The sequence below is a fragment of the Pseudovirgaria hyperparasitica genome (genome assembly GCF_010093815.1).
Source record: "Pseudovirgaria hyperparasitica strain CBS 121739 unplaced genomic scaffold EJ05scaffold_2, whole genome shotgun sequence".
Taxonomy (NCBI): Eukaryota; Fungi; Ascomycota; class Dothideomycetes; order Acrospermales; family Acrospermaceae; genus Pseudovirgaria; species Pseudovirgaria hyperparasitica.
The window spans coordinates 1,816,443-1,837,956 of NW_022985550.1; the positions used below are offsets into that span (position 1 = coordinate 1,816,443).

Sequence of the window (21,514 nt, forward strand, 5' to 3'; positions counted from 1 at the left end):
GACTTACAAGGTTGTCAATCATTGGCAGGCACGGTCAAAAGTGGGATGCGGATCACTGTACTCCAATGCGTGTCCAACACTCAAAATAGAATCCCTGGGCCAATTCATTTGTTACGACAGTTACTACAACCTTACCGCCTTCTCGTGATACTTGTGTCGTAGATTCTGTTCTACAGCCTGTCAAAATGACTGTCACCCACATCGTCCTGTTTGCGTTCAAGAAGGATGCGCAGCCTTCAGATGTCAAAGATGTACGTCTCCCTGGTTTTATATTAAGCTTTTCCTAACAAATGTGGTTAGGCTTGCGTGCAGATGCTAGCCCTCAAGGACAATTGCCTCCATCCCACGTCCGGGAAGCCTTATATAGTGTCCTCCCAGGGAGGACTCAACAACAGTCCAGAGGGCATGTCTGTGCGTTTGACTTGACAAACTCTCTCTCACTTCGGCTACTGATATGAATACAGGACGGTCACGAGCACGGCTTCGTAGTAGAATTCGCCTCTGTGGAGGACCGCGATTACTACGTCCACAAGGATCCATCTCACACAAAGTTCAAGGATATGGTCATTCCTCTTGTTACTGGGGTCAAAGTCGTCGACTTTGAGGCCGGTGTATTCTGAACAGATGTGAATGAATAACGAGGTTTATATTAGCCTCCTGGGAGAGGGGCGGGCCGCTAAAACTCCACTCGAATGCTACCCAACCATGCGATGATATGATTTCTACTGTGAGCGCCTGTGTACTGTTTCATTTGACGCTGAAAGATTCCCCGCATCCGCATTGCTCGGCTGTAGATGGTTAGCAATGATACAGAGTAAAATGCCGCATAGCGCTTACTTATGTTCGGATTCTTGAACACGAAACGAGCACTCAGCTTGTCTTCCAGCCAATCCATCTCGCTCCCAATGATATTCAGCAATGCTCTATTATCTACAAGCACCTTCACGCCGTCCTGCTCCACTTGCTCGTCGAGTTTGCTCGGCTTGTCTACATATTCGAGATGGTACGCCAGGCCTGAGCAGCCTTTGTTCTTCGTTCCTATTCTGATCAACTTGGGTTCTGGTTGTTCAAGCAGTTGCCTCAGATGATCTACAGCGGTAGGCGACAGTTTCATGATCGCCTTCCGTTTCGCAAAGTTGAATCTTCTTGGCTTGGCGAGCGTTTGCTGTGTTGACGGTGAGATGGTAGAGCTGATAGCCGTCTCCGGGCCCTTAAGAGTCTCTTGTGCAGTCTTCTTTTGGTCATCTGACATCTTCTGTGCGGTGTGGCTCTTCCATCGACTCGTGCTCTGCTGTTGTGTTATAGAAGACGGTGGTGCGGGCTCGTTTCGAGGTGGCGGTGGTGGGGGTTCTAGAGTCGATGGTTGGTATGCAGTTGCGGTTTGCATCTCGCGCCGTGAAGAGGCTCTGAAGGGTTTGTAGGAAGAGAACATGCGTAGACACTGTGGGCATCTTCGCTGTGATCGAGGGACTTGTGCGGCGAATCTCAGCGATGCGCTCATGACTGAAGAGAGTTGTGCGGTCGACATGGTCACTGGAGAGGTTGAAGGTCGAAATAGATTAGAAAGACATGCAAATTGTCCAGACTCCGTATATATGTGCGACGAGGGTGACTGTGGGAGGTATGTTTCAGTGAAAGGATGTTGTGAGAGATGCTTGCTGGGCATTTATGAGTTCGTCATAAGGCCAATGTCAGGGCTCAGGCTTGTTATTTGCCGATGCCGAATCACGTAAGCCACACTAGTGTCATCTCTGAGCCAATGAAAGCTCGTGTATTACTAGTGAACCACTCCTTTGTTACTGCCTTGTTGCGGACACACATTTCGTGATGAATGATGGAGTTGGTCACATTGTTCCCCTTAATTATGAAATACAACGTGCTTGTCAAGTGTGACAGGCCAACAAGATCTTGTCAAGCTCTGAATCAAGAAAGAACCAGACTCTGTTTTGCTCGTTTCTCTTGTCAACATGAAACACTGTTCCATACCTATATACTTCATATCATGAAAATCGTATCTCTCTGGTCTATCAGAAATGGAACCAGAGAGATGCACCGCAGTACACTCTCTAGACATTGCGCAAGTTGGATTCACGTATGTTGCAAATGCGGCAAAACACCTTATAAAAAAGGCGATGCATCAGCGTGCGCTGCAACTCTTCGATAACGTAACCAGTCCGCGGTTTTCAGGGCTAGAGCTAACCCGAGGCTCACGACAACTCAGCGTCATTCCCAGACAATGAAGTCTCTTCTATCATCAGAGCTAGCGGGCCTTGCCTTGAATTCACAAGGTACAAGCCATGATCAGGAGCGGACCGAGAGCACCGCAATAAGTGCCAAAATAAAGCCCAAGAATTCCAGCCCTAAGACATCATGGATCGTCGGTTTCACATCAAAAGAGGCTCTGGTCTTTGCCTCGAGCACGATAGAAGCCTGGAATCAACATTCAAAGCATACGAGTCTGCATCTCCTGCTAACCCGAAGGTGGCCACATACCTGCGTCTGTGCAATTCTCCACTTTGTGCAGGCCAGCATACAGACAAAACAGGGCAATGTGTCGCTTGCACTTGGAAGTGGCGAGGTTTATGTGTTGTAGGAAAATGCTCGCTGGAAAGGTTTATAGAGCGTTTGTATCCTACCGTATATGCACGCTCTGTTGTATATCACCACCACGACCTTTAACTTCACATAGTCGACTCACAAACAGTCATATTCGACAACATCTCTCGCGAACCTTAGCATCCGAACGAAGAATTCAAGGATAAGCTCGTCAAGCACCGGAAACCACGATCGGAGACGAGACAGGGATAACGACGACAGCAGGCGACGAGACAATGCCAACAGCAATCCACACAAGCCCATAGCCCGCAAAGGCAAAAGAAATGAACGAATTCGCCTCATTGTCCAGGAGTGCTCACCCAAGGACCTCTAGACCTGCCATGTCCTTGATGTAAAACCAGTATTGAGGCCGTAGGGGATGCCGCTGAATGGCGAGAGACGTTTCTGCGCCATGTTGCCTCGACTGAGCATCATCTGGGCCAGCACGGATCCTGGAATACTGCATCAGAGTTCGGCCGTGAATTGGCGCGTCGTCTGTGGAGAGGGAAATTGATTAGTAATGCGGACTTGCAAAATTTCGTAAAGGGGACGCCGATTGGATCGTATCTTTGTTAATGATAAGTAGACTGAGGTTCTACTTTGAACGTGAGGCACAGGGCTTTTCTTCTCCGGCGAGAAGCGAGAGGAGGTCGATGCTGGGTTTCTGCTTTTAGGACTTGACTTCCAGTAGTAGTTTAAGCTGAAATTTGGTTCCCGGAACGACGAAAGCTTGACCAGTCCAGGAGCCGGTTCTCGACGTGTATTCTGAAATCGCGATTCATGTATCCGTAACCGCTGAGCGTAGCATTCGAAATAAACTGAACCCATAATGCGGAAATTCAACTTAATCATAAATCCGAGTATAAAACTTTAGCATCACGTCCAAAGACTGTGTCTACCAGACATCTTATTCATAAGGAGACGCCCCTTATCGGATAAATATCGTTTTCTCATGTCACCATCATAGCACGAAAGGGTAGAGGCGGACAGTATGAAAGTATAGAAATGTAAAAGTATTGCATTTTACACTATAGAAAGATGACTATTCGGTATTACCCAATAGAGGATCCTTGAGCGATAAATGCAACTCTACATAGCTTACTCTGCTCTGCTCTCCTCCATTACATTCCGTTGTGTTTTCTACCGCTAAGCTATCCGAAACATACACTAGACGGGTGGGTAGATGGAGTAGCTTCCTTTTTGAAAAAAAAAATACACTAAAATGTATATATGGCAGGTCAGAGTACAAGGCGTGTCTAATTCAAACGTGTGTTTAGAGAACGGTTTTAAGACGGGGTAATATCTAGGTAGGTAGGGAGAAGGAGATAGGGGGCATGAGCGAGAGGCCACCTCAGACGTCTTCACAAAAAGGGGTGGACAGAGGCTGAAATCTAAATTTGCATACGAGAGATGATAGTACACCAACCCATCCATCAATCACAACACCACTTCCTACCACTCCAGGCCCTTCGCGCCTCCCTCCTCGGCATCTAGAGCCCCGTTCGCATCCACCCTCCGCACTTCCCCTTTCCCATCGGACAAATGGCTCGCATCACGCCCTTTGCGACCCTTCAACTCCATAGCCCTGAGCTTCCTATCCAGCTTCTCAAACTGTCCGGGCGTCTCATCATGCTTGACCACCCACCGACTCGTGCCCAGCACGGCGTCCAGCTCAGACACAGGCGGCAGCTTGACATAGACCCAGCCATCAGCACGCGCCTCGACAGGGAACGAGGCAATATTGACGTCTGGATCGTTGGCACACGCGCCAGCGTTTGCGCCGGCGAGCTCGTAGTTGCGCTTGTGGTATGGGCATGATACCCAGAGCTTGTTCTGCGACAGGTCTTCGCCGATGAGGCCGTCGGAGAGCACGAAGGCGCGCTTGTGCGGGCACATTTGCTGGGTGCAGTAGTACTTGCCGCGGACTTTGAAGAGGGCGAGTTGGGTGTCGCCGCGCTTGACGGCCTGGCTGTCGCCGGTGGGGACGTCCTTGAAGGTGCTTGCTTGCAGGATGGGTTGCCAGGAGAGGGTGGTCCATTTCGTGCCTTTGAAGTCTTCTTTGACGGACGCCGTGGGCCAGTTTGCCGGGCGTGTCTGGCCGCGCTCGGTGATGGGCTCGATGGTGTCGATTTGGGTGTCGGATGTGTTTGCGAATTGGCTGAAGAGTTTGCGGCGCTCGGGAGATTTGATGACTTCGGTCCATTCGCAGAAGAATGTGCCGACGAGATCGGCCATTTGCTGCTCGAGGTCGGCGGCGATGCCGAGTTTGTCTTCGAGGATGACTTCGCGGAGGTATGCGATGCCACCGGGGAGGTTCTCGATCCAGCGGGCTGTTCGCTGGAGTTTGTCGGCAGTGCGGATGTAGAAGGAGAGGTAGCGGTCGAGGATTGGGACGACGTCGTCTGGCGGAACGTCTTTGGCGAGGAGCTCTGAGTGCCTTGGTTTGGCGCCGCCGTTGCCGCCGACAAAGATGTTGAAGCCCTTTTCCGTGGCAATCAGGCCGAAGTCTTTGTTTTGAGCTTCGGCACACTCGCGTACGCAGCCAGAAACACCGCCTTTGAACTTGTGCGGTCCTCGAATGGACTTGTAGCGCTCCTCAAGGCGGACGGCCATGCCAACTGAGTCGCCAATTCCGAAACGGCACCATGTTGTGCCGACGCAGGACTTGACGGTTCGTAGAGATTTCGCATATGCGTGGCCGGATTCCAGGCCACCGTTGACGAGATCCGTCCAAATGTCGATGAGATCTTGTTTCTTGGCACCGAACATGTCGATACGTTGGCCACCAGTGATTTTGCAGTACAGGCCAAATTTCTTCGCTACTGTACCGATGACAATGAGCTTTTCGGGTGTGATCTCACCACCAGCGACACGCGGCACCACGGAGAATGTGCCATTGCGCTGTATATTTGCCAGGAAGCGGTCGTTGGTGTCTTGGAGACCCCTTTGTTGCGAGTCCAGAATGTGCCTATTATAGAGGGATGCGGTGATGGAGCCGATAGCTGGTTTACACACCTCACAGCCAAGGGACTCGGCCTCTTTACCTGCATTCTTCATCACTTCCTCAAATGTTTCCAGTTTTTTCACATAGATGATGTTGAAAAGATCTGCGCGAGAGAATTCGAAATGAGGGCAGAGATGATTCTTGATCTCTTGGCCCATGGATGCCATGGTTTTGTTGAAGATCGTCTGGATAAGGGGCATACAGCCGCCGCAGCCAGTACCTGCTTTTGTACAAGACTTGACATCTCCAATACTCTTACATGTCCCGTCCTTGACAGATGTGACAAGACTGCCTTTCGTGACGTTGTGACAAGAGCAAATCTGCGTGTCGTCGTCAAGGTCATCACCGCCGTCGTCTTTCTGTGATCCGATGATAAATTCGCTTGGTGGTACCTCAAGTGGCTTCTGGTTCTTGACGAATGGGACGAGCTTGACGTAGTCTTTTGTGTCTCCAATCATCATACCGCCCAAGAGATATTTGCCGTCCATTGTAAATAGATATTTCTTATATACCTGTGTAAACGGATCCTTGTATGTCAGTGCTTTCACTGGCGCAGGTGCTGGACCGTCTGTCAAAGCCTTCACACGGCTTTTTGCATCTATCGTGCCATCTTTTTTTCCAGCGCCGCGTGCAGTGGGCAGCTGCTTTGGACCATCCCGGTCAGCAAAGAAGTCTCCAAAGCTAGCAACTTCGACACCAAGCAACTTAAGCTTGGTACTGAGATCTGGACGTTTGAATTTGCGATATGCATGGTCTTTGGCTTGAGTCAGATTGAACGCAAGGACATCGGCCATTTCGATTCCAGGCGCTATCAAACCGAATGTTTGGTTCTCCCAGCTGGCACACTCGCCAATAGCGTAGATGTCTTCAACAGACGTCGACAAGTCTTCCTTGACTATGATACCACCGCCACGGTCAGCGCATTTGATGCCTGCTTGTCGAGCAAGCTCGTCACGGGCTTTAATACCAATCTATGCGCTTCGTCAGAAGGTATGATATGTGTAGATGCTGGTATAGACTTACTGCAAAGCATATACACGCGCAGTCCATCCTCTCACCATCTTCAAACACCACACCCTTGACGAAGTTCTCCTCATCCGTCTCAATTTCTCCCACGCGCTTGCTGAGCAGCACGTCGACACCTAATTGTCGTACCTGCTCTACCACCATACCGCCGGCATCACCATCCAGCTGTCTAGATAGAAGCCAGCGGTTGCGCTCAATCAGCTTGACTTTCTCAAAATCTTCTAGATCCATCATCGCCTTTGCGGCCTCTAGACCCAATAGACCGCCGCCAACAACGGCACCCGTTTTGCCCCTGCGTGTTGCAGAGAACTCAATTAGCTTCTGCAGATCGTCAATCGTGCGATAGACAAAGACCCCTTTGGCGTCATGGCCAGGCGTGTGTCGTGGTAGCAGGGCATCCGAACCAGTGGCGAGTACAAGGATGTCGTACGGTACTATGAGATCTTTGGATGTAGTTACAGTTTTGGCGGCGCTGTCTATTGATGTGACGAGCTGGGATGTGTGGTATGTAAGAGAGCCCTCTGGCATGCTCGAGTACTACTTGGATCAGTCAAACAACATGTAGTTGGATCTAATAGAAAGTTTGGACGCACCCATTCTCTTGGATTCAGATACAAGTTTTCGACCTCACGATGCTGGAAGAAGCTCGTGAGACCAACCCGATTGTAGGCTAGATGTGGTTCTTCGCCGATGACTGTCACGTCGTATTCGCGGCGCTTGACATCCAATTTAAGAAGCTTTTCTCTGCACAATGATTAGCGTCTGAATATGGTTGATGATACTTTGTGTTGCATGCGCACATGAATGATATACCGACCATGCCCAGGCCGACTATCACCACTCTCTTCCTATGCGTCCCGTTGACGCTTTCCGGAATCTCGTCATTCTTTTCAAGTTCTGCAACTTTTTCTGGCAGCTTGTTCGCCTCGGCGTCGTTCCACTCTGCGTTGCTCATATCAATTGAGTATGGCGTATGTCCAAGCAATAAGCTTCTTCTGGGGAGCACACGATGGCTACTCAATGTAAAGAGTGCAAAGCTCGGGATTACGCGAATGCCTCTTTGTCAAATCGTATATCCTTACTTGTTTGACCTATGCCTTGAACTAAAAAGCCGAAGTTCGAGCTTCCCCCAAAAAGTAAAGAGAAAGCAAGATAGAAAAGAGCAAAGAAAGCAACAAAGCGCAGCACGGCTAGCATACCAACAGCTTCAGGTGGTATGGATGGAGATGAAATGAAGAGAGTTCGATGGATGAACTTTCGGAGGCGAGAGTGTAGTGTATAGGTCTATTGACTGACGAGTACGCCTAGATACACAAAGGAGCTACAAGATGCCCATATGCACTTACCTAGGCAATCAGAAGATACACATAGAAGCCGTCTGTCCAACCGTCCAGTCCAGGAGCCCATCCGCTCGAACCATAGCCGCTCGACGAATCTACGCAGCGGCATATCTCAGCAAGCAGGCTGAGCAGTCTGTCATGGCTAGAGCTCATAAAGCCGCGTAGCAGCACACTAGACATCTAGACAGGCGCCGCGGTGCTCGGAGAAGGTTGCATCGAAGCATGGGTCTCGACGATAGTGGACGTGTAGTGGGACCGATGACGCTTCTCATGCTTCTCCACGGCGCCACGAAGAGACGAGAAATGAGAGACTGATGAGCTGCAGCGGGAATTGCGTTTGGTGAAGACTGAAGAGTGGTAGTTGGGCAGAGATAACGGTCTCAGATAACGATATTACGCAAACAGGATTAGCGCTGCCAAGAGTACAAGTTTAGGGCGATAGATAACGAACGGGATAGTCTGCCTGCGCCCGGCTGAGATCGACGGAGAAAGACTCCGGCAAGCACTCCGGCACGCACGTGACTCTGGGTAATTTTCAGAAGGTATGGTATCAGACCTAAGTGGTCAGGGGTAATTAACAGATTCGAGATCTAGAAAAAAAGTAGGTCATCGTCTCGCCACCCCAGGTCCTCAACAAGGATCTTATGACAGCTCTTCTCAAGCGCCTCTGGCCCGCAGAGGAGAACCATTACTCCCTCTTCTCGTGTACCCGCATGCTCTTTCAGTAGTGGTGCAGCGATACGTCCTCGAAGCCCAGTCCAGTCGTCAGGTCCTTGGGTAAGAGTATACAGCAGCTTGCAGCGATCGTCGTTGCCCAGTGCCAACTGATCCAGGTCGTCTTTGCAGAGGATATCTTCCACAAGCCTGTTCCCGTCCAAAACTACACACTTCGTTGGATCCCCCTTGTCTTTCATGACTGCGCGGAAGATTTGGTAGATTGGTGTGATTCCACTGCCACCACTGATCATAATGAACTTCTTGATGTGTCGTTTGGCGTTGTTCACCGCGCACTCGCCTCGCCCAAGGTATTCAAACTTGCCGATCGGGCCTTTGAAATCGACGAAGTGGCCGATCGGCAGAGCGTCCATGGCTTTGGTCATTTTACCGCCAGCTTTCTCCTTTGTGTCAAAGTAGACTTTAACAAGAACGTCCATGTATCCTTTGCTGGTCGTCTCTGAGATTGGTGTGTAACTTCGGATGATTGCTTCACGTGTGACTGGATCGCGAAGCCGGATCATCAGATGCTGCCCAGTGGGTAGGCCGAGACCTTGCTCGTCATGATCGAGCTTAAATGTAAATATCCGCGTGTCCCAAGAGACAGTAGTTTTCTTGCTCAAGATGGCCTTGCTCCATGATCGAGATGTCAGGAATGTAGCACGAGGCTCACTTGATTCAGGGGCTTGGACTTCGCCCTCGCTCAAGACTTTACGGGAGGCTTTGTCCAGCGAGCCGATGTGGTAGTCTGGCATCATGGCTTTAGCAGTCTCGCTATCTGTAAATGTGTTAGTGCCGGAATGGAATGTTTGCACCTTGGAACACTCACGGATTGCCATAAATTCGTCCGTCGCATCCATGCCGGCGGCAGATATAATGCTCTGTGCGCCACCTGGATGCCCTTCCAAAAACGCCGTGCCATCATATACCTCGCCATTGACAACGAACCATGGCTCTTCAGGTCTATCATGCTTTCGCAGCTCATCTATTGTTATCTGCTTGTTGATCTTGTCGTTTGTCATTTTGACTTCCGCCGCCTCTTCATTGATCACATTCTCGGCGTCTTCTCCGCCTAACTTCTCTCCCCAATATCCATTCGTGAGGTTTCCACCGGACTTTTTGACCCTTTCCATCCATCCTCCGGCGATCAGGGCCGGCTGTGTTGGATGCTCAAAGCGGAGATAGTCACCTTCGTGGTGGACAGCGACTCTGAACCAAGGGTTGTTCATCATGCCAAGAACTGACCAGTACATATCTCGTGGTTGTAGATTCATACTTTCATCCATACCACGGACTATGATATCATTTGCACCCTTGAGTTCGTTGACAGGGATATCAAGATGCCAGAAGCACCAACAAAAGCTCGCTTCACGCCACCACATATCCAACTTTCCACCATATAGCTCTTGGTCTGGCGCTTCTCTGTACTTGTCTTCTGCATATTCGATATTCGACAATCTCCACGTCTTTCCTTTGTCAATTGAGATCTCAACGCTGGTCACTCGTCGACCTCCACCACCATATGCGTACCCTTTTACACGGTAGTTCTCCGGCGCACCGACAGTACACAGCTGCTCCTCATGCGCCGGATATGCGATTGCAGAATTGGTGCTGAGATCGTAAATGGCGTAGCGCTCATCTGTCCACCACTCGGGCTTGTTGGCTGATTCTTCAGGCGAGACCATGGTCCTGGTATGGTCAATATTGGCCTTAACGTAGATTGTAAGGATGCCCACTTACGGCAGCACTCTGTTGTCATAGATATGGTACCAGTTATCACTTGGTGCTTCGGCGAGAATGAGCTTCTTGAGCCACTTGACACTTCTACCTCCGATCTGACCAGGTATCACAACCCGTAGCGGCTTGCCATGATCCGGTCGCAACATTTCGCCGTTCATCTTATGAGCAAGCATCATACCCCTGTTAGGATCCATAGCCCAATTGAGCTTGACTGAGGTCCCGTAATAGCCATTAGGCTACCAGAGTCAGCATTAGAAGAGATAGATGTAGGTGTATGAACGTACTAGCTTGTCAGCGCCCTCCATGCATACATACTTTGCTGCACGCCTTGGGCATGCTTTACGGAGGACGTCTCCCAAAACCACCCCCGTCCAGAGCGCAGTTGAAACACCAGCAGCACCCCATGAGAAGCCTTTGGTCTTGCGGACGACGTTCTGCTCCTTGCGTCGGTTACCAGCACAAACGAGAGTGATTGGATATGTTTTCTGCTCGTATTCTGCGATAAGGTCTTTCAGAGTGATTCTAAGCGGCTTATCCACGAGTCTAGACGGGATGTCAGTATAGCAATAAAGGTATATAGAAATGACTAATTACCCTTCAACAGAGAACTCCCAGTCAGGGATGTCTTCATCTCTAACCTCGGGCACATGGCCGTGATTGCGCACGTAGAAGAGGTCGGGACTGGTAAGAAACCCCTCATTATACAGATCCGACAAAGGAGCCTCGACATTAAAGGGATGTACACCAGTCAGTCGTATCAGGCGTGGATCTCGAGGCACATGAGAGTCCGGAGTCTTGAGATCGACGTCGAGTACTGAAGGAAGCGTAGTAGGTGGTGGTAGAGGAAAGTCATACTCGTCAAGAGGAACTTCTACAGGCTCTGGAGTAGAACGTCTTGATCTTTCACCGGCTTCTGTGGCAGGAGGGGACGGCGGTAGATGAGCTGCATGAATAGGCGCCTTTTCGTCAATTATCACATTTCCCATGACGGATTGAGAAGCAGTATCAGATATGGAATCAAATGGTCACCAGAACTAAGGTCAAACTTGCATAAACATGTAGACACGAGATAACACCAAAGATGAGGGATATAGATAGGGAGATTGTACAAGCAAGTCCCAACAGCCATCAGATGAGAACTGATAATGTGACATCGGACAGAGGCGAAGAGTTCCATGCTAAGAGCCGGCAATATCATGTATTTGCGTTTCGTCATCGTCTTCGCAAGACTCCCCGGAGAAAGCGTAACTGTAGCGGGACCTAGACCTGATCATGGCTTTAGCCAGGGACGGCGCTGAGCAGCGCGTCAGTAAGCTCAAATGGGCGGGTAACGTTCCGATAGAGATGTACGAAGATCGGTCGATGCGTGACCGTCGACGATAGCGTGGTCAGACAGCGGTCGAGAAGGCGGACGGACGGGATTGCGATGGGCAAGAGGTGGGCGTGTGCGCGGAAGAGAGAGAGTGTGAGTGTATTATGGACATGAAAGGATTCCTTATCAAGGCCCAGCCACAATGAATGCTCACTCACTCGCTTGTCAAAATGCTTGTTTCCTCCCTGGCTGCTTGGCGGTGCTTTGGGGCGTTGGGGGCTCGGTGATAAGCAGAAGGAGCTACCTCGGTGGCTTGAAAGAGCGACGGATGCGCGGGTGGGCCCGCTAAAGTCCAGGGATCAGCAGCATGGCAAATCATGGAGTCTAGCCTGGCATGTTTCTCCGTTGTTCTCATACAAATATACATCCATCTCCGAACAGACACTGCGTCATTACGTCGATTTGACCACCTATCCAACTGTGAAAACCGACTTTCGCCCGGTTGGCCATGTTTCCAGACGACGTAGAGTCAGAAAGAAATTGCGATATGTTGTGCTTGATATAGAGTATCTAGTTATAGGCAACATCTCAATTCAACAGTTCATAGCTTAAGCATACCAACACTGACTATACCCATACCATTGATTTTCGAAATAACACACTTATCGCACGATATTTACATGTAGTAGTTCCTAGATCCGAGTAACGCTGAGCTTAATGCACTAATAACAGCTTTACTGTTACCGTTTACTCTCGACTTTCTACACTTGATACTTGAACTAAGCTTTATCTAGTAGCCAGAGTTGACTAATGTTAGAGTAGGTATACTAATATTATATATACTATCACCGTTAACTCTCGATTTTCTACACTAAATACTTAAACTAAGCTTTATCTAGTAGCTAGAGTTAACTGAATCTCTAATGGATATACTCAATCTATACCTCCTATGGCTGTTGTTTATGTAGATATTCTACTTAATAGATTATTATAAGACTGTTAAGTAGCTATAAACGAATAAAAGTGGAGCTACCTATAATAATATAATCTCAAATGACCCTACTAATTCTACATATGCTTGTATCTCGTTATCTATTTCAAAGGTAACTAATAGCTAGAATCATCTAATTCATAGATATACTACGTATTAATGGATGCTTCCCAACAACGAATTCATTTAAGCCACTCCTTGGAACACGTACTACAGCTATTTCCGAGTGATTGATCCATACTATCATAGTCTGTATATGCTATTTCAGAGCGTTTCAGGTGAAGGGAACCACGAAGAATGCCGTATTGTTTACGGGATCACGCTTATTCACCGCTCTGTTTTCACTATAATCATGGTCACGTCATCACATTTCACATTTATGACACCCAGAAAACTCGCTTTTATTGTCTTCTTCTAACTTCCAAGTGGTGTCTCTCCAAGGTCTATCCTCTGCCCACCGCCTCCACGAACCATTGCGGCACCTCTTGGTCCGCAATGATTGCCGTGAGCCCCGCCGCCTCAATGGCCACCCGCGCCGCCTTCAGCCTGTTGAGGGGGTGTTGGTCTGCAAGCTCCCCCAGGTACGCCTGGTTAACCAAGTCGAAAGCATCGACATGGAAGGATACCATGCAGGCCGTGTCGTATCGGAGTTCAATGAACTCCAAGGACAACTCCTCAACAGACTTCAGGCGCGCTACCTCCAGCGCCGTGGCAGTGAGCCAGTCAAGCTCTACCTGCTCAAGCCCCCACGACCGCTGGTACCTGCTCTTCGCCGTATACTCCCCATCCCTGGGGGCGGCATCCCCCGTGTTGGAAAGCTTGTTGAGGTCCAGGACAAGCCTCCGAAGTGCCTTTGGGAGGCACTGTCCCAATTGCTTGGGCCGGATGTGGAAGCTTATCTGCAGCTCTTCAAGGCTTGTGAAGTCGCTGACGTCGAGCCTGTCCCCGGGCAACGCATCTCCAAAGTCTAAGATGCAGAGAGAGCGGAGTGTTGCCCGGAAAGGCAGCAAGACAGTCCGCAGGGCAGAATAGGACCAGTGGCAGGAGGGTGGTGTAGAGTGCCCTACTGGGCAGTTCATTCGTAGACTGAATGCTTGCAGGCTGGTCGACAATCGTACAAACTTAGCGACATCTCTACACTCTGGCCAGTTATTCACTCTCTCGATGTGTAGCTCTCTGAATGCCTCTGGCCGATTGCCCTTCTGCGAGAACCACGTATTAGCATAGCTTCCAGGGCGTATAGTAAGTGCTAGTAAGATGTAGCAATGAGATTACAATAGGGATACTTACTGCTGCCTTGAATGGGGTGGGCGGAGCAACACCACGAAGAGGTTTCAAAGGTAACTTCCCGTGACCATCAAAACCGATGCTCAACTTGCGACATGTGTGACCCTTTCTGAAGACCACACCGGCTTCGTCGAAATTGGCGCGGAATAATGACAATTCCTCCAGCACAGGAAGCACAGGTAGCTCTTCTGCAAAGTTCTGATCGATTTTCGTTAGGGTGAGAGACTTTAGGTTGGCGAACAGGGGCTTCTGATCGAACTGCAATAGTTCTAGTGACGCATAATTCCTGAATTCCACTGTCAAGGAGCGGCAGTATTGCATGAGTGCCCGATTGCTGCGTATAGCGCGACGGTACTGCAAGAAGGGGCCTCGTTCGTAGAAATCGTTCTGGACAATGATTGAACCTTCGCAGTCTTCGTAGCGGGTTTTGGATAACATGAGGGTTCTGATATCTGAATATAGGAACTTCAAAAAGACTGAGTAGAAAAGGCGGCAAACACGAGTAAGTGTGAGTGCTACGTGTTGGTCATGCGAATGAATGCAGTCTTTGCATCTCGCAGGGCACTCCCTTTCCCTGTGGCCAGGGGATGTAATGATCTTCCAGTGATTACATCCTCCCGTTCTCGTCTCGGCGTGTATATGATCTGGATTCTGTTCGTAGTTGCTTTCACAGTGGATACCCGTGAGTAGTGGATAGAGAAGCTCAAGGAGTTCTGTAGGAAAGCTCAGGATGCGTGGCGACGCAACTGTCTTCTGCGGTGACAAAGTGCTAGACATTTTTGGATAAGCAATGATGAGAAAGATGTGGTTGTAGAATTGTTCGCTGGCCAGGTTTGTGGGTGCAGAGAGGAAGCTGAGATCGTGAGTTCTGGCACAAGATAAATATCAACAACGCACGAGCCCCCTGGGCCCTGACAAGGCAAGCAAACACAGCCATTAGACCCGGTGAAATCCCTCCAATGGAGAGCCGAGATAGACTGCTGTACCATTCACTTGCAAGGGAAAATCAAAGTCACCTGGATATTGAGTTGTACCTATTGTCCTACTTCAGTTCCTTCTAATGGAACTTCGCTTCTACAGCACCATATCGTACCCCATCTACTTTCAGTTCGAACATTAGGCCCGCACTCTGTATCCGCATGTCAAGTGTGAAGTCTAGGTTATCGAATTCTACTCCTTTGGTGGTCGTCAGTCTTGTGAAGAGGCTTCTCGGTACGGTCCCGAGGTCTGTAGTCAACGTGCAGACACTGATTAGTCCTTTCTGATATGAATCAGGCGCAGTGTCACTATCGCATGCAATGAGATCGTCTTCCACGACTAGTGATTGTCCTGGTCTAAAATTACGCGTGTAGTGGAAGGAGATCGGTTGGCTCTCGGAGACTTGGGCGCCCTACGGTAGCGTTAGAAAAGTATTAGTTATTGGGAGGGAGGGTAAGATAGCGTTACCTTTGCAATATGCCATTGCATTCTGTCACTGACCATCCATCGTTCCCAGAGTGGACTCCAATATCGATCACTGATAGGATGTTTGACCTCATCGAAGACAGTGGCATAACTCGTACCGTAGTGCCATCTACTCCTTCTACTGACGACCATGCCCCCTTCTAGACCTCTTATGACTGCACCACGTACGACAGCTGTCCAAGCGTACATTGGGTGCATTACTTCAATGCTCTGTGGTGAGTTCAATGCTACCGCGTGTGTGGGTCGTTCTGTATAGGGGGGTGGTGGGGCAGTGTTGAAATGTGACTTCATCCGGCTGTATAGATAGTTGGACTGGCCAAAGCCCCCGACAAGAACAATTCCGCTCACGATTCCACCTTTTGCTCTGATTGTGTCGACTTGTCCTTCCACGAGCGCCACAACCTCCTTGATGACTGGCTCGAATATATCCTTGACTTGTTCTGCCGTCATAACTAGGAACCCACTGTCAAGACCGGCTTCTTCATCATCAGGCATACCTGGAAATGGAACGTTGACTTCGTTGTGCTCATCCTCGTTGAAATTCCGCTTCACGAATTCCTCAAAGTATTTGAGACCCATGTTCCACGTCTTTGCTTTCTTCTCACGCATATGATTGTACCGTTCCTCTCCTATTCGCGATCTAACATGATCCTCGAATCGATAATTGAGAAATGCCGATCCGCAGAGCCCTCCAGTGCCAACTGCTGACTCTTCGACTTTCAAAGGTGTAAGTTGTGTAATTTTATATGCAATCAGATCCACCGTACCACCACCTACACACACTAATTAGCTTTCGTCAGAAACTAGAAACCTTTGGAAACGTACCAGCATCACATACTATAAAGTTGTCACCGACTCGGAGATGATTTGGTTGTATGGCTTTCAGGGTGTAAACCGCCGCAGCTTCGGGTTCTGATATAAGCTTGAGATCATGCATATTACCCATCCCAGCCCGTTCAGCTGCCTGGAGAGTCGCATTCTTTGCCGAGTCTGACCATACCGCAGGCACAGTCAAGACAAATTCCACTTTGGTTGTAGACATGAATGTCTCCCCATATCTCCTCGACAAGGTTTCCATTGTATGTTTGTATATCTGTGTCAGGTAGTCTGATACCGCATCCATCACTGTACGATCATATTTCCGAAGCTGTGCAGCTGTGTCGAGGGACGAGACGAAGTGTGGTAGCTTTTGATTTCGATCTAGAAACAACTTGATGCAACGTAGTCGCGACTCTTCTGGTTTAAACTGGAACCCCCATTTGATCTTCTTGGGCGATTTCCCGCGCGGTTCACCATCGAATATTGGCGAAGCAGGAGTGGTATCAGGGGAGGTTTCGTAGGCTATCTCAGTTGGGACTTTATCGCTGTTCACAAGCATTATTAGTGGGCTTCGTAATGATACAACTATGTTACAGAACATACCTGGTGAGACCATTGGAAGAAGGCCATGTCTTTATTATGTCTATATCATCTGGATTGGCGCTATATACCGTCGCGACACTTGCATTACCAAATCAGCAGCTTCCCCTGAGTCATCTTAGATACACAAACCCCGAGTATGTCGTCCCAAAGTCCACACCGACTACCAGTCTATCCGTGGGAGCAACTGGAGGAAATTGTGCGGTAATTGAAGATGCAGTATTGAGTGACAAGTTATTAAGACTGTCGGAAAGATTGGTAGCAGGGTTTTGGGCATGAGGCGACTGGAGACTGCGAGTAGACATGGCGCCCGTATCTAGTTACCTAGCACGCTGGGAGAGCACAGTATGGAATTATTTCCTGACAAGATAATAGCGTATCGCGGTGGTAGGAATACAATTGCCAGCTGTTCGGGGTCGGAAAGATCTGAAGACTGGTTTCTAGATTCGCACTTTACTACGAGGACGCCAAAGGAGTCGCTTCGAGGGTGCGGCGTCGAGGGACCGTGTTGCTCTTGGAGTCGAGAATCAGCCAGACTTTGATCTTTTCATGGGAGCCTAGGAGTAGCGAGGCTTTTCATCCTCATATACAGCGGCAAGACAGGTGTTTAGTGTTAGGCATCAAAGATGCAATGCGCATATCTTTGAACTGGACGGACATGGGAGGTTATTTGATCTTCCCTCGTCCCATCAGTTCGGTACCAAATCCATGGCGCCCTTCCCCTCCCTAAGATGGATCTATTCTAGGGTGACTGGGTGGGGGCCAATAATGCAGCCAGACTAATGCAGAGCGTGGATCCAAGCACGCCGCCACATGAAATTGATACAGCGACATCTCTTCCCTTCTCCCCCTGTCATGATCGCGTGTTAGGCAGCCTTGTGAGGACGGAATCTAACATACGCCATGAATTTGCCTTGCTATATGTGAGGTGTGCAGTGGCTTCAATGTTCTTTGCTGCTTGGAGCATCATCAAAGCTGCTGGATTACAGCATGCCGAGAGGTGTTGAGGGTAAGAGCTCCGAGATCCACTTTACGGGCATGTCCTGTCAAGAATAATGCTGATGTAGTCCAGACGTATCTAAACGTGATAAAGGAGGCACCAAAGTCCTCCCACAAAGGTCCAAGACCACCAAAGGATCCTCTGCGCTGTCCATTACAAGCCCACCCAGAGTAGCAATTGTGCCTGGAAAAAGTGGAAAGGGCGACAATACCGTACGGCGAGAGAAGAGCATGAAAGGACTGTTACGACCGTCTCATGGAGCATTCGGTATCCAAAAGCCTGGCAAACAACAGCCACCGATTGAAGTTCCTTCGGACCCGCAAGCCAACGAGGGGTCCTCAGCTACCAAGGATCACGGATCGTATATAGAAGCTACGGACAAGAATACGCACCAGCAGGGCATGGCTGACCGAGGAGGCGCGCTTGCGCGTTCTTATGAAGAGCATTCGCGCTTACAGGCAGACCTGGATGACAGTGGTCCTGACAGCAGTCCACCTCATAGCCCAATGCTTCCTATATCACCTATCGGGGCCCCGGAGAACTTTTATGCAAATCTTAGTCCACTGCAATCTGCCCCAGAGTCTTGGACAACGGACCGAGGCAATCTGGAAGATCAGGTCCTCGAACTACAATCCAGAGTTCACAGTCTCCAAAGCGATATAGCTGACCGTGACAACTATTGGAAAGCGCAGTGGGAACGCGAAAGTAGAGAGCGAATCTACGAGCGGAATGCTCTGGCTGAAGATCTTCACACAGCCCAGAAAGATGCACTTGACAAACGGAAGCAGCTTTTGGATCTCAAGCAGAGTATTTCGTCTTTGACTCATATTGAGAATCAGGTCACTGATGGAGAGGTCGCTGAACGCATGGATGGCCTATATCATCGAGTCAGAAATTGGGTTGTTAGTAACTACCGCAGATCACAACCAGGTAAGAACAAATGTCTCCGTTTGAGCCATGTCGCTTGTTCAAACTTTGCATTGACGCTATTTTGGTAGACCTTGCCTGCCTCTCTAATGTACATCTTCAGCGCCTGTCAAACTGTGTGCCACGATATCAGGATCTCGATCTTCGCACTTGGAAGATAAGCGTCTATCAAGCTATGGTCATGCGTGAACTTATTTATATTTTTCAAGACGAACATTGCTACGGGCTACCCCACGATGGAATACTTGGTCAGGTACGCACGTTGGCACAAGAATTAAGATCCACTGGACTCGAATATCGAAAATGGCATAGTGGAACTGTCGAGCTTCTTCTTCGCACTTCTCCTGACTCACTCGTTCAAAATACCAAAAATCTGGCATTGAAAATGGCCGACGATCTCCTCGATATTTTACACGCCATATCTTCTGTTGAGGCAACAGATTCTGCTCATATCGCTCTTCATAATATTATCATGGAGGCGATAGGGATATCGAGGCTTCTCCGCGTCCAGATTCCGCTATACAGTGTATTTTTGCCTCGCGAAGAGCAATTCGATGCGGCAAATATGCAGCTGACTGACGAGCAGGACGAGGAGGATGAGCAGAAGCTTATTGCGTTGGCGGTGACGCCCTGTGTACAGAAGATTAGCGAAGAAACGAATGACGGATCCCTTACGAAACGAACCATTCACAAAGCCAAGGTTGTCTGCCTGCCATGTTAAATGTATCTTCTGATACAGGAACGTCATTTTTGAGTTTTACCGGAGTCCAGGATGGTGATCGGGACCGGGCTTTCCCCACGTATCGTTTTTGGCCGCATTCTTGCGCGGCTGTGAAATAGGGGCATGGGCATTGTAGCTAACGGTGTAGCTGGTGCTACTGTAGACGGTGACTGTGGTCGCTTTAGTTCAATTTCCTTGAGCCCATAGGGAAGAAGCTAACCTGAAGTGGTGTATTGATGACTTCAAGTCCTGGAACAAATGAGAGTGGCCGATCATGTCGAGACTCTCTGATGATGTTGAGCTGGGCATTTTCCATCGTGGCGCTGAAACCTTCAGCTGCTTGGCTATGCAGTTCGACAGGAGTCAGCAACCCTGGTTCCTGTATTGATCTGAAGGCTAATCGTGCTTTAGGCATGAGCTTCGAAAACGCGTCCGTAACCTCTTGCCACAACTGTTGAATTTCGTTCCTATCAATGCCTTCTGTGCGCAGAATCAAACGTTCTCTCGTCGCACCTTGGCGGCAAGAGACAGCTGGTTTTCGTTTCAATCCACAATTATTGTCAATGTTCAAGAGTTCCTGTATCTCTTTTTGGACCTTTTCTTGATGTCTTTCATCTTTATCATCCTCCTCAGGCTCTTCTTTCGCAACTGCTAGAGTACGTTCCCTCGATACGTGCCTCTCTGTTCTCGGGCTAGATGTCTCAGCGTATGTAAGCAACCACTCTTCTACCTTTCTGCTTTTCTGAAGTATCTCTATTATGCCCCATACTCTCTCCAGCAGCATTTCGAGGTCCTCCATAGTGAATGTACTGATGTCGACAAGGATCTCGAACAGTCGGGAGCTGTGATGTATATCGAGCACTTGGCATTTACACCGGTTCTTTTCCATGAATTCCCACATTGACTGAAAACATGTGCTTAAACAAGTTGTATCAGAGCACATCTCTTCGAGGGTGCTGATACGAGTTAGCGACTTTCAGATCATTTCATACTTGCGGACATACGGTTTAGCATGTTGCCACTTTTGATGCTCTTCATGTAGAGACTGCCGAGTTTCCAACTCTGGCAGTTCTAGGTACTCTAGGACTTGTTGTAGTCGTTTCACAAATCCGTCCAGCTTTGTGTTCCAGAATTTTGACATTCTTCTGCAATTGACTTCGGCATCGTTCAACTTTTCTTCATTCAGATATTGTCTCGACGCAGGTTCCACCAACGAAAATGAGTGTAAGTTGTTTCCTATCCAATTGAGGGCGTTGTTCCAGTACAGCATAGTTACCTTTGTGCTGCCTTCGGGTATGTGGTATGACTTGAATGCATCATGTATACTGCATTGGGACTCGTTCCAGGCGGCAGTAACGACTGGAAACCCCTGCCTGTCCTCAAGATCCCTTGGTACTGAAGCCGAAGCACTTGGTAGGTATTGACGAACAGCAATGATTCTATGCTCAGAATTCTGTCGGATCTCTTCGCTATTAGCTTCCTGTCTAAGAGACTCGTGTCGAACAGGTCCTGACCGAACCATGGATGGGAGTTGATTGGAAACTTGACGATCTTCGGCCCTCTCGGACTCAACCAGAGTTGGAAGGAGAAGCTGGATATGTTGGTGTGATGAAACTCGTGTTATACCTCGTTTGACAATTCTCAAAGGTCTAGGTTTTGAGACAGCTTTATCTTCATTTCCGTCAGAGCCTTCGTCAGTGTCTATGTCGCTCAGGCATACATTCTGTCGTAGTGTGCTAGGGTCTTTTGGGGTGTGATCAGTAGCCGCATACTGCAAAGGAGAACTGCTCTGCCTATAGACATTTGGTGATAAGGGGAAACGACAATGGGTTGTACTTGGTGCAGTTGTGACAATTCTTCGCGGCGGATGTCGTATAACGGTGCCACTTGGCACGTCCTCTTCAAAGGGGACGTTCTGCGTTACAGCGCCGTTTCTTATCATACTTCCTTGTCCCTGTCTTCACAGGGACAACA

At 49.1% G+C, this 21,514-nt stretch overlaps 9 protein-coding genes across 9 annotated transcripts; 3 read left to right on the plus strand and 6 right to left on the minus strand.

Moving 5' to 3' along the window:
- Nucleotides 1-185: 185 nt before the first annotated feature.
- Nucleotides 186-620, plus strand: EJ05DRAFT_535427 (uncharacterized protein; the record flags this gene model as incomplete). The annotated part of the gene is made up of 3 exons (XM_033749250.1): nt 186-251; nt 301-411; nt 465-620. The coding sequence occupies 3 exons, from the start codon at nt 186-188 to the stop codon at nt 618-620; spliced, it is 333 nt and encodes a 110-aa protein (XP_033604612.1).
- EJ05DRAFT_473090 (uncharacterized protein) lies at nt 302-1,673 on the minus strand. The gene is made up of 3 exons (XM_033743319.1): nt 838-1,673; nt 463-788; nt 302-409 (listed from the first exon to the last, which is right to left on the minus strand). The coding sequence occupies exons 1-2, from the start codon at nt 1,664-1,666 to the stop codon at nt 748-750; spliced, it is 870 nt and encodes a 289-aa protein (XP_033604613.1). The 5' UTR covers nt 1,667-1,673; the 3' UTR covers nt 302-409; nt 463-747.
- Nucleotides 1,674-2,064: 391 nt separating this feature from the next.
- EJ05DRAFT_199531 (uncharacterized protein) lies at nt 2,065-2,643 on the plus strand. Its single transcript, XM_033739724.1, has one exon. It carries the CDS (start codon nt 2,237-2,239, stop codon nt 2,591-2,593), a length of 357 nt encoding a protein of 118 aa, XP_033604614.1. The 5' UTR covers nt 2,065-2,236; the 3' UTR covers nt 2,594-2,643.
- Nucleotides 2,644-3,931: 1,288 nt separating this feature from the next.
- EJ05DRAFT_199543 (nitrite reductase) lies at nt 3,932-7,775 on the minus strand. The gene is made up of 4 exons (XM_033739726.1): nt 7,426-7,775; nt 7,219-7,369; nt 6,623-7,162; nt 3,932-6,570 (listed from the first exon to the last, which is right to left on the minus strand). The coding sequence occupies exons 1-4, from the start codon at nt 7,578-7,580 to the stop codon at nt 4,048-4,050; spliced, it is 3,369 nt and encodes a 1,122-aa protein (XP_033604615.1). The 5' UTR covers nt 7,581-7,775; the 3' UTR covers nt 3,932-4,047.
- A 539-nt stretch (nt 7,776-8,314) lies between these two features.
- Nucleotides 8,315-11,551, minus strand: EJ05DRAFT_199535 (uncharacterized protein). Its single transcript, XM_033739725.1, has 5 exons — nt 11,014-11,551; nt 10,704-10,962; nt 10,420-10,655; nt 9,509-10,368; nt 8,315-9,457 (listed from the first exon to the last, which is right to left on the minus strand). Exons 1-5 carry the CDS (start codon nt 11,403-11,405, stop codon nt 8,556-8,558), a joined length of 2,649 nt encoding a protein of 882 aa, XP_033604616.1. The 5' UTR covers nt 11,406-11,551; the 3' UTR covers nt 8,315-8,555.
- Nucleotides 11,552-13,165: 1,614 nt separating this feature from the next.
- EJ05DRAFT_497033 (uncharacterized protein) lies at nt 13,166-14,786 on the minus strand (the record flags this gene model as incomplete). The annotated part of the gene is made up of 2 exons (XM_033746489.1): nt 13,166-13,924; nt 14,013-14,786. 2 exons carry the CDS (start codon nt 14,784-14,786, stop codon nt 13,166-13,168), a joined length of 1,533 nt encoding a protein of 510 aa, XP_033604617.1.
- Nucleotides 14,607-17,551, minus strand: EJ05DRAFT_507747 (actin-like ATPase domain-containing protein). Its single transcript, XM_033747955.1, has 5 exons — nt 17,025-17,551; nt 16,896-16,973; nt 16,299-16,837; nt 15,456-16,246; nt 14,607-15,399 (listed from the first exon to the last, which is right to left on the minus strand). The coding sequence occupies exons 1-5, from the start codon at nt 17,195-17,197 to the stop codon at nt 15,067-15,069; spliced, it is 1,914 nt and encodes a 637-aa protein (XP_033604618.1). The 5' UTR covers nt 17,198-17,551; the 3' UTR covers nt 14,607-15,066.
- Nucleotides 17,552-17,882: 331 nt separating this feature from the next.
- On the plus strand, nt 17,883-19,540 carry EJ05DRAFT_497035 (uncharacterized protein; the record flags this gene model as incomplete). Its single annotated transcript, XM_033746490.1, has 3 exons — nt 17,883-17,901; nt 17,965-18,822; nt 18,891-19,540. 3 exons carry the CDS (start codon nt 17,883-17,885, stop codon nt 19,538-19,540), a joined length of 1,527 nt encoding a protein of 508 aa, XP_033604619.1.
- Nucleotides 19,541-19,563: 23 nt separating this feature from the next.
- Nucleotides 19,564-21,482, minus strand: EJ05DRAFT_497036 (uncharacterized protein; the record flags this gene model as incomplete). The annotated part of the gene is made up of 3 exons (XM_033746491.1): nt 19,564-19,710; nt 19,761-20,496; nt 20,545-21,482. The coding sequence occupies 3 exons, from the start codon at nt 21,480-21,482 to the stop codon at nt 19,564-19,566; spliced, it is 1,821 nt and encodes a 606-aa protein (XP_033604620.1).
- Nucleotides 21,483-21,514: the final 32 nt, after the last annotated feature.

Bases quoted from the DNA above. Each gene is read 5' to 3' on its own strand.
- EJ05DRAFT_507747 (XM_033747955.1), bottom strand. From the start codon at position 17,197: ATGTCTACTCGCAGTCTCCAGTCGCCTCATGCCCAAAACCCTGCTACC. The intron at 16,838-16,895 runs GTATGTTCTGTA...GCTTGTGAACAG, and splicing joins TCTTCCAATGGTCTCACCAG to CGATAAAGTCCCAACTGAGA. The intron at 16,247-16,298 runs GTACGTTTCCAA...TAGTGTGTGTAG, and splicing joins CTTTATAGTATGTGATGCTG to GTGGTGGTACGGTGGATCTG.
- EJ05DRAFT_199531 (XM_033739724.1), top strand. From the start codon at position 2,237: ATGAAGTCTCTTCTATCATCAGAGCTAGCGGGCCTTGCCTTGAATTCA.
- EJ05DRAFT_473090 (XM_033743319.1), bottom strand. From the start codon at position 1,666: ATGCCCAGCAAGCATCTCTCACAACATCCTTTCACTGAAACATACCTC. The intron at 789-837 runs GTAAGCGCTATG...AACCATCTACAG, and splicing joins GTTCAAGAATCCGAACATAA to CCGAGCAATGCGGATGCGGG.
- EJ05DRAFT_199543 (XM_033739726.1), bottom strand. From the start codon at position 7,580: ATGAGCAACGCAGAGTGGAACGACGCCGAGGCGAACAAGCTGCCAGAA. The intron at 7,163-7,218 runs GTGCGTCCAAAC...TGATCCAAGTAG, and splicing joins ATCTGAATCCAAGAGAATGG to TACTCGAGCATGCCAGAGGG. The intron at 6,571-6,622 runs GTAAGTCTATAC...CGAAGCGCATAG, and splicing joins GCGCGTGTATATGCTTTGCA to ATTGGTATTAAAGCCCGTGA.
- EJ05DRAFT_199535 (XM_033739725.1), bottom strand. From the start codon at position 11,405: ATGGGAAATGTGATAATTGACGAAAAGGCGCCTATTCATGCAGCTCAT. The intron at 10,656-10,703 runs GTACGTTCATAC...TGACTCTGGTAG, and splicing joins TGGAGGGCGCTGACAAGCTA to CCTAATGGCTATTACGGGAC. The intron at 9,458-9,508 runs GTGAGTGTTCCA...ACACATTTACAG, and splicing joins GGACGAATTTATGGCAATCC to ATAGCGAGACTGCTAAAGCC.